The sequence below is a fragment of the Poecilia reticulata genome, chromosome 13 (genome assembly GCF_904066995.2).
Source record: "Poecilia reticulata chromosome 13, P_reticulata-male-v2, whole genome shotgun sequence".
Classification (NCBI taxonomy): Eukaryota; Metazoa; Chordata; class Actinopteri; order Cyprinodontiformes; family Poeciliidae; genus Poecilia; species Poecilia reticulata.
In genome coordinates this window covers 34,713,824-34,728,116 of record NC_088842.1, presented here as the reverse complement: position 1 = coordinate 34,728,116, position 14,293 = coordinate 34,713,824, and the positions used below count along the sequence as shown (strand labels likewise).

General features: G+C 45.6%; 3 protein-coding genes across 6 annotated transcripts in view; 2 read left to right on the top strand and 1 right to left on the bottom strand.

The window, feature by feature from the left end:
• Window positions 1-117, top strand: part of clrn1 (clarin 1) — a 9,885-nt gene extending 9,768 nt beyond the window's left edge. Inside the window, exon 3 of the mRNA XM_081615083.1 lies at window positions 1-117. This exon is cut by the window's left edge and continues 557 nt beyond it. The gene's annotated coding sequence lies outside the window, so the exon portion shown is untranslated.
• Window positions 118-1,567: 1,450 nt separating this feature from the next.
• Window positions 1,568-10,427, top strand: mindy4b (MINDY family member 4B). Of its 2 annotated transcripts, XM_008426750.3 has the most exons (11): window positions 1,568-1,743; window positions 4,501-4,644; window positions 5,472-5,591; window positions 5,814-5,911; window positions 7,008-7,173; window positions 7,247-7,312; window positions 7,448-7,518; window positions 7,625-7,697; window positions 8,763-8,939; window positions 9,931-10,111; window positions 10,184-10,427. In XM_008426750.3, exons 1-11 carry the CDS (start codon window positions 1,663-1,665, stop codon window positions 10,318-10,320), a joined length of 1,314 nt encoding a protein of 437 aa, XP_008424972.1. In that variant the 5' UTR covers window positions 1,568-1,662; the 3' UTR covers window positions 10,321-10,427. The 2 variants fall into 2 exon arrangements, with proteins under 2 accessions (XP_008424972.1, XP_081470734.1); XM_081614608.1 differs by lacking the exon at window positions 1,568-1,743 and adding an exon at window positions 1,752-3,357 and having other exon boundaries at window positions 9,931-10,427.
• A 594-nt stretch (window positions 10,428-11,021) lies between these two features.
• tsen34 (TSEN34 tRNA splicing endonuclease subunit) lies at window positions 11,022-14,292 on the bottom strand. Of its 3 annotated transcripts, none has more exons than XM_081614609.1 (6): window positions 13,779-14,292; window positions 12,733-12,996; window positions 12,190-12,213; window positions 11,895-12,021; window positions 11,548-11,829; window positions 11,022-11,479 (listed from the first exon to the last, which is right to left on the bottom strand). In XM_081614609.1, the coding sequence occupies exons 2-6, from the start codon at window positions 12,994-12,996 to the stop codon at window positions 11,292-11,294; spliced, it is 885 nt and encodes a 294-aa protein (XP_081470735.1). In that variant the 5' UTR covers window positions 13,779-14,292; the 3' UTR covers window positions 11,022-11,291. The 3 variants fall into 3 exon arrangements, with proteins under 3 accessions (XP_081470735.1, XP_081470736.1, XP_081470737.1); XM_081614610.1 differs by having other exon boundaries at window positions 11,548-11,817; XM_081614611.1 differs by lacking the exon at window positions 12,190-12,213 and having other exon boundaries at window positions 13,779-14,107.
• Window position 14,293: the final 1 nt, after the last annotated feature.

The window sequence follows — 14,293 nt, the reverse complement described above, 5'->3', positions numbered from 1 at the left end:
GGTAACCGTCTGATGTCCTTTGATTGTGAAAAAAGTGCAATAATCTTGCAATGGGACTATAATTTTCTAATCAATAAGTAATAATTGACTTAAAATAAACTCATTTCTCAGTGAAAAGTTACTTGTGATTTATTTCAAATGCACTGAGACATTTTCACCAGAAACGTGAAAAAACATTCTTGGTTAGATTTGGTGTTTTTGCAGTGTAGATCATTTGGATCCAGTTTCACCTCCCAGCAGAACCTCAGAACCTCCTGCTCTCTCTAAAACCAAAGGTTCTGTTGATCAACGGATCAGCAGGGATCGGGTATGGATCCGTGACCGGCTGCTCCTGCCGGGCCGAACCGTTCTGCAGTCTGAGGGAGTTGGACCGGAGCGGGCTCTGAAGGACCCTGCTGGGTCTTTTCTTTGACCCGTCCGTCCCCTGCAGTGACACCAAACCTGAGCGTCCATCTCCAGACGAAGACGCGTTGACAGACCAGAGAGAATCGAACAAACGGCCCGGATCCTCCCGGTTCTGTGGGGGGTTGGTGTCCGGTTCTTTAATTGTGTCTTCCTCAGCGGGACGGCCAATTAAAGGCCAGGATTTCATCCGAGTGACGGCAGACTGAGACGCAGACGGACCCCCTCTGATCCAAGAATCAGGAAGATGAAAGTTCTCCAGAATCTGGACGGATTCAAACCCAACTGGTGCGGCACCAGTCAGAGTCGGTCCAGTCAGTCTCTGCTGTCCTGGTGCTGCTGACCACCAGGACGTCCTGATTAGGAATAAATAGATTTTTTTTGCTTCTTAAGGAAAATAAGTGAAGAAAGGAACCGAGGAGGCGGCAGAACTCAAACTGTCCAGGTGTTCAATCGACTGCAGGTAAGATCCTGATCCACCTGAGCAGATCGATCTCTGATTGGTTGATCAGGTTGTTAAAGTCATTTTGTTCCAACTGAGGAAGCTTCAAGTACGAGAGGTGATGTTTGTAAAGTTATACAGTTAAAAATTACAAGCAGTAAGTTGGGTTATTTATGTATTATTTATACATGTTTCAAGCTAAATATTTAGCCTGAAGCTAAACATTTATTAATTTAAAACATTTTTAGTTTACAAACTATTCAGTTAGAAACACATTTTATTAGCAAATTAAATATTTAGCTCAAATTAATTAGTTTCTGCAAAATGTTGAAATTGAACATTTACAAACTGAACTAACTACATTCTTAGTTTGGGGATAAATATTAATTTTACAAACTCAATATGTCTGTGTCTTATAAATCTTGTTTGTGTTTTTATGTTGTTGTTTTTATTACCGGTATGTATTTTATAATTTGCTTGTTTTTATGTCAAGGTGACCTTGGGTGTCCAGAAAGGTGCCTGTAAATAAAATTTATTATTATTATTTTTATGTAATCTGTAAACCAAATATTTTAATTTAGTAAACTATATATTCAGCCTGGAGCTAGTATTTATGTTTCAAGCTAAATGTTTAGCTCACAAACTAAACATTTAGTTTAAATATTTAGCCAAACATTTAGTAACGCTGATGGGTAAAAACCCTCTTTGTGTCAACAGATGGAGGCGGAGCTTCAGGACATCCTGGTCCAGGTTTCTGACCTGCAGCGGCGAAGGAAAGTTTTCACTCTGCAGTTACTAAAAAGCATCAGACTAATTAAATGACTAACTGTTCTCTTCTTCACCGCCTGACCAGGAATCAGTTTGTTTCTTCCATCAGGCTGCAGTCCGACCACAGCATGGTGAGAGTCTGGGAGCAGATTCATTCAGACCATTAACTGTTCAGTCACCTCCACACATCAGAGCATCACTGAGATCCTGTCAGGTTTTATTTGACCTCTTATGGCTGCCAGTGCGCTGCTGATAACAGAAAACTAAGCAACCAACAACTAAAACTGACTGGAAATTTACACATTCAAAGATTAACAGCAATAATTTAGAATATTCTAGTTTGTCATAAGAGGGAATAATGGGGGTTTGTTTTTCAAAAGTCATAGTTTTACATGGGCTGCACAGTGGCGCAGTTGGTAGAGCTGTTGCCTTGCAGCACGAAGGTTCTGGGTTCAATTCCCGGCCCCGGTCTTTCTGCATGGAGTCTCCATGTTCTCCCTGTGCATGGTGGGTTTTCTCCGGGTTCTCCGGTTTCCTCCCACAGCCCAAAAACATGACTGTCAGGTTAATTGGTCTCTCCAAATTGCCCCTAGATGTGAGTGTGTGTGCATGGTTGTGTGTCCTGTGTGTCTCTGTGTTGCCCTGCGACAGACTGGCGACCTGTCCAGGGTGACCCCGGAACGTTAGCTGGAGATGGGCACCAGTAACCCTCCCAACTCCACTGAGGGACAAGGGTGAAAGAAAATGGATGGATGGATAGTTTTACATTCATAAATGTCAGTTTGAAACTCAATATTTAATTAGCATAGAGTTAAACTAAGTTTGAAGCTAAATATTTCTGACTCAAACTAAATATCCAGCTTGTTAATTAAATATGTAGCTTAAGGCTAAATATTCCACCTGCTAATAACTTAGCTTGCCAACTAATATTTAGCTTGCAAACTATTTTGCTTGAAAATAAATATTTTGATGCTAAATATTTTGCTAGCAAGCTGAAACGTTGGAAGGCTAAATATGTAGCTTCCAATCTATATAGTTAGTTTGGAGCTAAACATTTAGCTAGCAAACAAAAATATTTAGCCTCAAACTAAATATTTGACTTGCTAACTAAATATTTAGCTTTGAGAGAAATATGTAGCTTACTTGTTGTTTAGTTTGGGTCTAAATAGTTAGTTTGCAACTTAAATGTTTATTTTTGATGTTTATACATTAATGAGTAACATGATTTTCTGATACGACAGGCTAAATCATCCAAATTAATTCACTGTTATAATAGATAATTTTGGACTCTATAACTCTCCCCCTTCAGGATCCTCCATGGTAAATCAGTTTTGTAAACACTGGACCTGTTGCAGGTTCTGCATAAGTCAGTTGGGTCTCGGTTCTAATTGTTGTGGTCTGGAGTCTGGTCTAGGATTGGGTCACTCTGCCCTCTGCTGGTGTAGGTCCTGCACTGCAGCCGGCTCCATTTTCACCTTCCAGGTGATCATGTGTCACTCAGAGAAGATTCAGTTTCACTGCTGCACCAACCTGCTGCTGTTTGCCCCAGGTGTGCAGCAGAACCGCAGTCCGTTCTGGATTGGTTGGGTTCGGGAACCAGAACCATGGGGCCCAAACAGAGCTGATGTTTGAGGTTCTGGCTCTACTGCTGACTCTGGTTCTGACAGAGGTATTTTGTGGTGATGACGGACTCTGGGTTGGACTACATCGAGCTGCTGCAACACGAAGTCAACAAGAACCCAGATGTGAGTCGGGTACAGAAGCCAACAGTTCCATGATCCTTCAGACTGAAACATTTTGAAACCTTGTTTTTCTTCCTCTCTTCTGTTTTAAGGAATTTATATCTTGCAGAACAAGGAAAGGATTTGTTTCCGTTTCTTTTCTGACTCTCGTTTAAAACCTTCCTGTTGTTAAGGAAAATATTAATATTATTTTGTCCACATCTTCAGTAAGACGCCTGAGATGACGTTTCCCAACAGTCTCCACTGCGGTCAGTTCAGTCCGTGATCTCTTCTTCCTCAGCCGTGACTCTGAAATGTGGTTTTCCTCTTTCGGGTGAGAAATCCCTGGATGTCCCAGGAAAAGATATGTACTTGAAGGCATCAGGTGTTGCTCTGAAATCTGCACTGGCCTGGATGGATGATTTTTTTCTATGGTACAGAATTAGTGCCAAAATTAGGACTATTGCGCATCCAGCAGTGGCTACTTCTTTAGCACTGGAGGCTATAATCACTCTGATTTAGGATAATAAAAGGCTGGCACTGGGAACTGAGTACTTTTACCATTAGCTTTGGAAAGGCTATTGACTAGCATGCTGACCACCCTATAGGCTGACTACTTCTACACTAACAGCAGAATATTTAAAACTTGGTTATAAAGTGGGAGACCTTCCCAATGGGCTCCATTCCAGATGGATCCGACACCCGAGGAGTTGAAGTCTTCATGTAACCTCTTGTGATCAGTTTGTGAACAACGGTTCCTGATGCAGATCACTGATTCATCCTGCAACTTCCTCCAGATTCCTGGGAGGATTTATCCTGATTTTCTCCTCTGCAGGACAAATATGCAAACTTGCCATTTTCAAATGCCATGGACATTTTTGGTACTCAGATACTTCTCTGTTTGCTCTTTCAGGATCTATACTGTTGTGTGTTTTTACCTTTAAATGCAGGACTGGATGGATGGAATGGACGAGGTTCAAATGTAGCTGATGACATGAAACAGAAAATATTTTGGCTTCAGAATTCATTATAAAATATAAAGCTACATTTTTGCCACTTTACCAGAGAAGTTGTATTCTGTCTGAATGTTTTGGACGGAACTAATCAGTTTTGTGTCACCAGGATGGTGTTTACTGTGCAGATGTTCATGTTCCTCTCCATCCTCAGAGGCTGTTGGATGTGGTGAAGGACGAGGACCAGGAGGAGGCCCCTCCACCCCACAGGACCCTCCTGGCTCCCTGCTCCATCCCCCAGAGCCTGGTGATCTCCCCCGGCCTCGGAGGAACACCAGTCACCCCTCAGCTGACCGAGGTGAACCTGGGAAGAAGCAATGCCGATAGTTTATGGCCTATGTTTAACAGAGAGAAACAAACACACAGAGAGATCTCAGATGATCTCCGACTTCCACTGGACTTTCTGTTGCTCCATGGTAGTTGTTCTGTCTTTTGGATTCCCCTCCATGTTTCCGTCATCTTGCTGTCTGATTGGCTACATACTGCATTCTCATCCGTCCTAAGGGAACTCCACGCCCCCTACAATATCAGGCCAAGACAATCCAATGTGTTGAATACCCCAAACTTTAGATCGGAGCAGTCCAGATCATTCTGAACAATTGGCATAAAAATCATGTGAACTATAAACATGGTAGTTCCAATACTATAAAACACACGATTACATGGTTACATGAATCATCTACTACGGTTTTTACTGACCTTCGGCAAGTTGTTCCAATCATTGGGTACAGCAAAAATGAAACAATGATTGACCTAATGATGGACGAACTCTTGGCACCATGGTTGTGATGAATTTATCAGAACGTCAAATCTAAGTGTTGTTGCAAGTATTGATGAGTGAGAGAAAGTATGGAGGGGTTTTGCCAGTGATAGTTTTATAGACGATTTTGTACTAATTTATTAACCAGTGAGAATGGAGCAATAGCCAGTTCACAAAAGAGCATAGACGACAATGGGAAGTATTAAAAGAGGCAGCTGTAACAAAATGAATGGCAGTAATCAGTAGCACATGGCTGTACCTAAATCCTGTGGAGCTACTTGGTTTTAACTTTTAACTGTCTCTGTCATGAGGGACCACTTGGTGAGCGGCAGCAGGGCTGATCAGGTTCCTCTGTTTTCCCTCAGAGCCTGAGGAGGATCCTCTTTGGGGGAACATTTCACGTCTTCAACTACGAGTGGAGGAAGTCCTTCTTCCAGTTCAGAGAACCGGACTCTGAGTTGTCGTACATCCTGGAGGCCGACAGAGTGAGGAACCCATGCAGACCAAAGCATATCTGGTTGCTCGAAGCTGAAGTTTAGCTGGTTGAACCTGAACTTTTACCTAAACCAACCAATTGCTGTTTACCCAGAAATTAGTTGGATCCAGACCAAAACTCAAACTAGATCTGAGTTCTGTTGAGTTTTGGTAGGTTGGACATGTACAGACACCTTGTTGAGTTGTCTCACCTGCACAGGTGTGTGTTCCAGGGCGGAGCTCGCGCTATTCAGATGGTCATTCAGGCCCGCATCATCAAGTTCCTGCTGTTCAGCCAACCGGGCAGCACAGACAGATCAACACTGCACAGGTGAGGATCTCGTTTGGTGCAATGACACCTTCACCTGTAAACACAAGATCACATGACAAGATCATGACACCTGAACCATGACTGGCAGCAGAGAGGTATCAGATTCATTTTCAATAATAACTCTAGTATCCTAAGACAGAAAATAACTTGGTACCCAGGAGGGTTCAGCTGGTATCAGAACCAACTCACCAGTCGATGAGCAGAAAGTTATTACAAAGTCATCTGCAGAGTTAGCAAAACTCAACAAATCTGTTCCACTTCCTGTAACATACAAACTGTACATACAGGAAGGTGTAGTTACAGATCTGACCCTTTTGAAGGTGATATGATATGCTGTGTAATAGCAGGTTATGGCATTGACACAGGTTGGGTGGCAACATGGTGGAAGTTAGCACTTTTTAGCATTAGCTTCCACTGAACATCAAGTTGATGTTGCACTTGGGCATCAGCAGAACTAATATTTATGATTAGTGCTTTCGCGTTACCTTAGCTAACTCTTCAGTTAGCAGTACCCACTGCTGGTGCCACAGAGTCAGGCTGCATTCACACCAGTCACATTTAGTCCACTTTAATCGAACTCTAGCCCGTTTATCTTGAAAGTCTGATTTGAATGGGTGTGAAATCATAATCGAACTCTGGTCCTCCTAAAAACCTCAATCTCGGTTTGATTAAAGAAAACTCTGGTGCATATATGAAGCAGAAAGTGGACCACAGAACTGAGTCTACTGGTCTATCAGGTGTGAAAACACCTTCAACGTTCTCTTGGTTACATTCAGGGTTTCATGCAGAGTGGGAACTTTGAACTCTTTCAACTCTTAAAGGTCTTTCATAACATGCTGCTTATCAAGCAACCATGTTCCTCAAAGGACCATCCCAGAGTCGTCTTCTACCAGGGACAAACCGACAGAGTGGTATAAGTCCGGGAGCCACTTCTATTGTGATAAAGTCTCCTGGTTTTCTGTCAGAAGCCTTGGGGGCTGGTGCTTATCTCTAGCGGTCACTGGGCGAGAGGCAGGGGGACACGTGGACAGGTCACAGCACCATGAGCCAATCATGAATGGCCTTAATCTGGTGGACAGTAACGTCTCTCCACCAGCCTCAGTCAGCTGCAACAGAGGGACCAGGACAAGGCGCTGGCAGCTGCACTGTCCGACAGCCTCTGGTTGGCCGGCCAGGAGGAGCGGGCCACAGTTACCCTGGTAACCGAAGACTACTGCATCACTCCTCACCTGGACTACAAGCTGGACGACTTCACGGAGAAGGTCAGTTCTGCCTCTGCATTCCTGTCTGCAGCACCACCCTCCATTTTAACCCCATGATGTCTGATTCTTCCAGCTGCAGCTGTTCACCTTCGACAGGAAGGACGACGTCTGGAAGTTCATCCTGGACCACATTCAGTGTGTGAGTAGATCCAGAGATCAGCTCTGATGTGTGAACCTGGGTTCTTACAGAATCTAAACCTGGAAGGTTTTTTTGGTTGAACTGAGATGAACATTAAGGTTTGGGGAAGCCTATGTTTTAAATCTGTGTTCGCAGTTTAAAGCAGAGGGGAGTCATGGAGTCATCCTGTTCCTGTACAGCATCATCTGCTCCCGGACAGTCGACAGGTAACTCTCCCAAACCTCCATGTTGTCCAAGCAGACACCGTACACCAGCAGGGGGCAGTTAGACCTCTGGTTTGACTCCAGAACCTTTCTTCTTCTTTCCATCCAGGCTCAGAGACGATCTGAGCTCCAACACCTCCCATCTGCTGCACCTCAGCCTGGGAAACTTTGTGTGTCGACAGGTAAGATTCTCACCTGCCCCTGGTGGAGTCCTGACAGGCTGCGCTCACACACCAGACCTTGATGCAATCTTTTTCCTGAAATCTGACATGGTCGTTCATTCTACTAATTCAATGTGACACAATCAGACTTCTGTGTGAACGGTTTCCGACCTCAAAGTCCCATTCTTCGTCCAGCATGCGCAGAAGAAGAATGTAGACGTCACGCAGCAGTGCTCTGTTTACGGCAGTAAAGATGGCCGCCGCCGTTTATGGATGGATTTTAAAGTTTATCAGCAATGGGAGCCAAAGCAGGTCTAAGGAAGCTGATTAGTAGAAAGCCATGCTAACAGAAACGGCGTTTAGCGCTGACTGCAGCTTCTGGAGAGAAATCTGGTGGGTTTGGGAAATGATGCCTTCACTGACTGTCTTTTCATTACAAATGTGTTCAAAACGTTGTCAATGTTCCACTAATAAAAAAGCATAATTTCTGTGTGTCTGTTAAATAAGAAACACAATTAATATCACAAGTTTGTTCAAACAAGTCATTAAAAACATGCAGCGCCGCCGCCATCATCCTTCTACTTCATGTTGTCTTCTTCTTCTTCTTGGTTTGCGCCAATGGAAACATCCGGTTGTTGATCATGTGAAGCAGAAGAATTGTTTTCATTGAGGTTTTGGGAAATAAACCAATTTTGACGAGGCCAAAAAGCCCCACCTCGTCCTGGCGCCAAAAACTCTTTCTTGAGTAATAGGTGTTTTTTTTAATTTGTGTTTTTCTATTAAGCAGATTTATTTTCAGAATGTCAATTTGTGCAATTCTGTTGTCAATAGAAATGCAGCTAGTGATTTAGACTGCGTTCATAATTTTATAATGATCATTTTCAACCATTGTTTACGTCCAGATTTACCGCGTCTGGCTTCTTAGGTGATCCAGATGAACTTGACTGGTGGATTATTGCAACAAAACTCGTGTTGTTCTGGTCGGTTCCTGCTAACTCCCAGTTCTGTTGGACTCCCTGGACTCAGGCTTTGTCAGATGAGTCTCAGGTTGCCTCGTTTCTGTTGATGGTGTCTGTATCTCTGCAGGCTTTACTGAACCTGCTGCTGACGGGCCGAGCCAGTCCTCACGTCTTCAACGGGACGCTGCAGTTTGGGGAGGACGGCCAGCCTCTGGAGCGCCCCCTGCAGGGAGTCCTGTCCCGCAGTGATGTGGGTTACCTGCACTGGAGCCGGGAACAAATGGAGCGAGGCGGGTTGCCTCAGGTAGCCAGTTCTTTACCCGACTGTTATGGAAACAAACCAAGTTTCACCTGCATGCATCCTCCCAACCTGCAGAGGCAGTATAACGTTATTCTGAGGTGTTTTCAGGTCTGTTTGACACCATAAGAGCTAATGCTAAGTTAGCAACTCCAGCCCTTGCATGCTAGTTTAAGGCCAAGACACATTTAGGTCAATGTGGCTATGCAGACAGCTAGCGATTCCTTATGAAGCATCTCCGACTGTCCAACCAATCTGATGGGAATGTCACGAGCAAGACAGGAAGTGAGACACAGAGGCTAAATAAAACACATCCGCTTTGAGGGAAAATACAAACTAAAGCCTTTCACTCATAAAAAAGCAGAGTCCTAACCCTGGGGTTAGGTTATCCTAACCCTGTGTCTGAAGGACAGCAGAACCCAGACCTGCAGCTGAAGATCCTCATTTCATTTTGTCCCATTGCATCAGAATCAGCCATTACTGTCATCGTATAGAAGCAACAACAAAAATACAAACAATATAAGACGTTGGTAGACGCGAGCCTCGTAATGCAGCCATCATGGGAGGCGCTGCCCTTTTGTTAGATGAGAAAAAAATTATCTCTGTTGAAAAGTGAGAAGTTGAAATTTCTGTTTCAAAAGTTTAAAATTTACATGACAAAAACTCAGACATGTGAAATTATTCAGAGAAATGTTACAGAATAAAACTCAAAATTTTCAACTTTTGGAAATTTTTTGAGTTTCAAAAGCCAACTTTTTTTTTTTTACTTTTGAAACTCAGAAAATTTCCAAGTTTTTTCTGAGAAAAATTCTAAGAGCAGTCTCAAAATTTCAGAGTTTTTTCCTTTTGTCTGAAACGATCTCCTTTTCTTTCTGTGATGCTCCAATACGCCGTCGTCCGACGTATTCGGTTCTTCGTTTTAAGGTGAAAAACTGATTCATATTTGAGTCGGAATTCTTTCGGATGTTCCCCGTTTAGTTTCTCGTTGTTCCTGCAGGTGGGCAGCATGCTGAAGACCCCCCGGTTCCCGGTCTGGGTCTGCTGCATCAACAGCAGCTACTCGGTTCTGTTCAGCCTGAACCGGTCCCTGCTGTCCGACTGGAGGATGGAGCACCAGTTCCAGCTCTTCTACTGCAACGGACAGAACTCCCAGAGATCCACGGCCCGCCTCACCGTAGGTGAGCGCCGCCGCCCCTCATTCAGCTCCTGTAAGCCGCTTCAGGTCCAAAAAGGTTCTGGTTCTCCTGCAGATACTCACTCCCACCACTGGGAGGCGCCGCCCGCAGAGGCAGACCCGGAGAAACGGTTCCCGTCACTGGAGATGACCATCAGGACGAAGTGGGACGGCGCCGCCATCGACTGGAACGGGACCGACCCGTTCTACTGAGCATAAAACATGGCGGGCTATGGCTCCCCCTGCTGGTGGAGACATGGATATAAAATCTGCACGAAATATTTTAAACTGAATATAAATAAAAACTTGTTTAAAATCAATATTTTGATGCTTTAATCTGAGCCAACAAAGACAAATTCTCCTTTGTGTTCTGAACAAAAACAGTTGAAATCTCCAAATCTGCAGAACTGACCCCACCCCCAAATGCTGCACTAGTAAAGTGGGCGGAGCCAAGACACAATAAAATTATTAAAACTGTCACCATGTTATGAGAGTTATGAGAAATAAAGTGTGAAAAGATCGATCTTCACCTCCTCCCCAGTAGCATCTGAAGAAATAGGCCAATCAGAGCCAGGAGGGCGGGGCTTGGTGCTGTTAATCAACCTCAGGTACTCCCTGCTAAATGTGCTAACGGTGGGGAAACAACTTACTGCTACAGAAAAACTGTTTCATCTGTGTATGCTAACGAGCCTTAGCGTTCACAACATGCATTGCTAGCTGCAATGTAGCAGAGAGCAAACTGAGGTGGTGATCAACAGCGTTAAGCCCCGCCTCCTGGCTTTAATTGGTTGTTTCTAGTTAGCACTGGGAGAAGGCAGAGGAGCTTTATTTATTTCAGATTATGTCTAAAATTCCGTCACGTTGACAGTTTTTTTATAAAATGACGTACTGCAGCTTTAAGAACCGACTTACAGTTTAGCTGCAAGAAAAGCTGAGTTTATTTTTCAACTTCAACATTTTCTCCAAACACTGAAGAATTTAAAGAGTCCATTAATCTTCAAATAAACAGTAAACCACAATAAAATGTTCTTAATAAGAGTGGATCAGTCTGGATCCACTGAGCGGTACCACACGGGTCGGGTCGGGACGCTGTAGACGGGCCGGCGTACTCAGGACAGCGTTTCCTCTACCAGGCAGTTCAAACACTGTCCCCGAATCCGATCCGGTTGAGTCCGGTTCGGGTCTCACACCATCCCGCTCCACTGCAGCGAGGTGTAGCGGACTGGGCCGTCTGGCGCCGGCGAACACAGCAGAACCGTCTTCTTGACATTGGAGCCGAGCCGGGCCACACAGAGGACGTCCAGCAGGCAGATGGACTCGTCCAGCGCCAGGCACACGGCGATGAAGTGGGCGTGGAAACGCAGCGGGTCACCTGAGGACGAGGGGGCGGAGTCAGCTGGAGGTCTGTGGGGTCAAACGGAGGTCGTGGCTCAGACTCACCTGGATACACCAGGAAGTCTCCGCCAAACTTCCCTGCAGACGTCAGGAAGAAGCCCCGCCCCCGCAGGTCCCTGAACACCTGGAACCTGGCCTCCCGGCGGGGGCAGCGCTGCGCTCTGATTGGCCAGTCGGCCTCCAGGAAGGCGCGGGCTTCCGGACAGTGGCTAAGCCCCGCCCTCGCCGTGCTCAGCTGCACCGCCAGCGCCGAGCGCGGGAAGCTGAAGTTCTGCTCCAGCTCCAGCAGGCGGCGCTGCAGGGCCTCGTCTGAGCCTGGATCAGAACCTGGATCAGAACCACAACCGTTAGCGCGCAGCAGGAAAAAAACGTCGCCATAGTAACGCACCTACCTGATGATGATGTCATGGCTCGAACCAACGCCGACTTCCTGTCCTCCAGAGCGAGAACGCTCTGCTCCTCGAAGCTCCTCTGCTGCTCCTCCGCATGACGCTGCTGCAGCTCCCCGCCCGCCGCTTCCTGATGACAACAAAACAAACGCACCCTCAGCAAACACAGCATCACTTCCTGATGACAACAAAACAAACGCACCCTCAGCAAACACCCCGCCGCTTCCTGATGACAACAAAACAAACGCACCCTCAGCAAACACCCCGCCGCTTCCTGATGACGACAAAACAAACGCACCCTCAGCAGAAACAGCATCACTTCCTGATGACAACAAAACAAACGCACCCTCAGCAAACACCCCGCCGCTTCCTGATGACAACAAAACAAACGCACCCTCAGCAAACACCCCGCCGCTTCCTGATGACAACAAAACAAACGCACCCTCAGCACAAACAGCATCACTTCCTGATGACAACAAAACAAACGCACCCTCAGCAGAAACAGCATCACTTCCTGATGACAACAAAACAAACGCACCCTCAGCACAAACAGCATCACTTCCTGATGACAACAAAACAAACGCACCCTCAGCACAAACAGCATCACTTCCTGATGACAACAAAACAAACGCACCCTCAGCAGACACACCTCTGCATCCTGACAACAATGATGAAGCAAACGCACCTTAGTGACTTTCTTCTGAAGCCGCGTCATTTCTGTAGGTGTGATTTATACATCTAGAGACATCTTTTTGATACAAATGACCTGTTCTGTCTGTTTCCCCATCTTGGTTCTGACCCAGTGGTTACCTAGAACCTCAGACCCGGCCCGTTTGCTGACCTGGTTCCGGGCGGGCAGAGTGGCGGCGCCGCGCCGTTCTCCCAGCAGCCTCTCCTCCTCCGGCAGCAGCAGCAGCGGCCGGCCCAGTCGGACGTTTTGCCGGGGGGTTCTGGGCAGCGACCCGAGCAGCGCCCCCACCAGGCCGTCGGACCTCACGGCCTTCAGGTCCTGGAGCCGCCACAGGAGGGGGGCGGAGTCACAGAGACTCAGCCCGACGACGGGGGCGGGGCTCAGTTCTTCCTGAGGCCGCAGCTCCGCCTCCATCTACAGAAACCAACCAATCAGGGACAAGGACAGAAACCAGGAGTTAGACTGAACCTGTGATTGGTGGATTCATGTCCATCATGATGGATGAAAACCAGTTCAAGTGTTAATTAAGCCTTTGAGATGCTAATCATCATCAACCTTGTCTTGTTGCCATGGTTACTGTCTGAAAGTTCAAAAATAAAAGTCTTTCTGGATCAGTCACTGAATGATCTTTTGGGATGTGCAGCCTGAATTTAAACATGTATTTATTTAACTTTACTTTCTAATTTTAATGATCAGTTTGAATTTTATTTCTGTATTTCTTTATCAGGAATTTAACTTAGTTTTGGAACATTGTAAAGCAGACAAAGAAAACATTAGTAACAAAAGTGAAACCAAAACAATAAAGCTATTATTTAAAGCAGTTAAAGCTCAACTTTAACTAACTGAAACGGACTTAAATTAACTTTGGTCTTTTACTTTTCCCATAATTTTTTCAGTAAAAAGGAAAAGAGATTCTGCCCGATCTGGTTCCGGTCCAGGAAACCTGTGACTCAAATTAACTTCATGGTAAGTTAAGGTTGTGGCTTTGCGGTCCGGAAAAGTTCTGGATCTCCAGGTGTTTGGACCAGTCAGGTTCCTCTAAACGGTTCTCGGTTCTGTTCATAGGAAGAACCGGTTCGGTGTGGACTCATGAACTCTGACAAGATCTACGTTCGTCATTACTGCCACACGGTTCGGAACCAGAATCTGTTCCAACAGCTGACATTACAAACCGTTAACCAGAACTGGTTTCTTACCTGCACGTGTTTCCAACGCTTCACGACGTGCCGTAAACTGCTCCAGCTGTAGTTCCTCTCTGCTGCCGTTAAGCCTCGGTTCCGAACCACAGCTCCCGGTACCGGTACCAGAACAGCACCGTTTAGCAGCGCAGTTAGTGTCTGTAACGATCAATACAAAACACGTAGCGAGGGTCCGCTCGTTCACAGCCAGCCGGCGGGGAGGGAGGAGCGTTTGAGGCAAACACGTTTGTTGGTGGGAGGAGTTCAGAAACGACCAATCAGAGCGATCCGCGTTGATGACGTCACGACAACCCGCAGCTTATGTTTTTTTCAGTACTTTTGGTTATACCTTTGATTGCATCTTCCTATTGGTTGAAAATGCAGCCAATAGGAGCAGAGTGAGGCTTGAACAGGCAGCAAAATGAACCAATTAGATGCTGATTATAAGATAAGGGATACTAAAGTCATAGAAAACTTTCCAGAAGGAAAAATCAAACCTGGACGAAAACTGGAAAACTTCCAATACTCCAGCT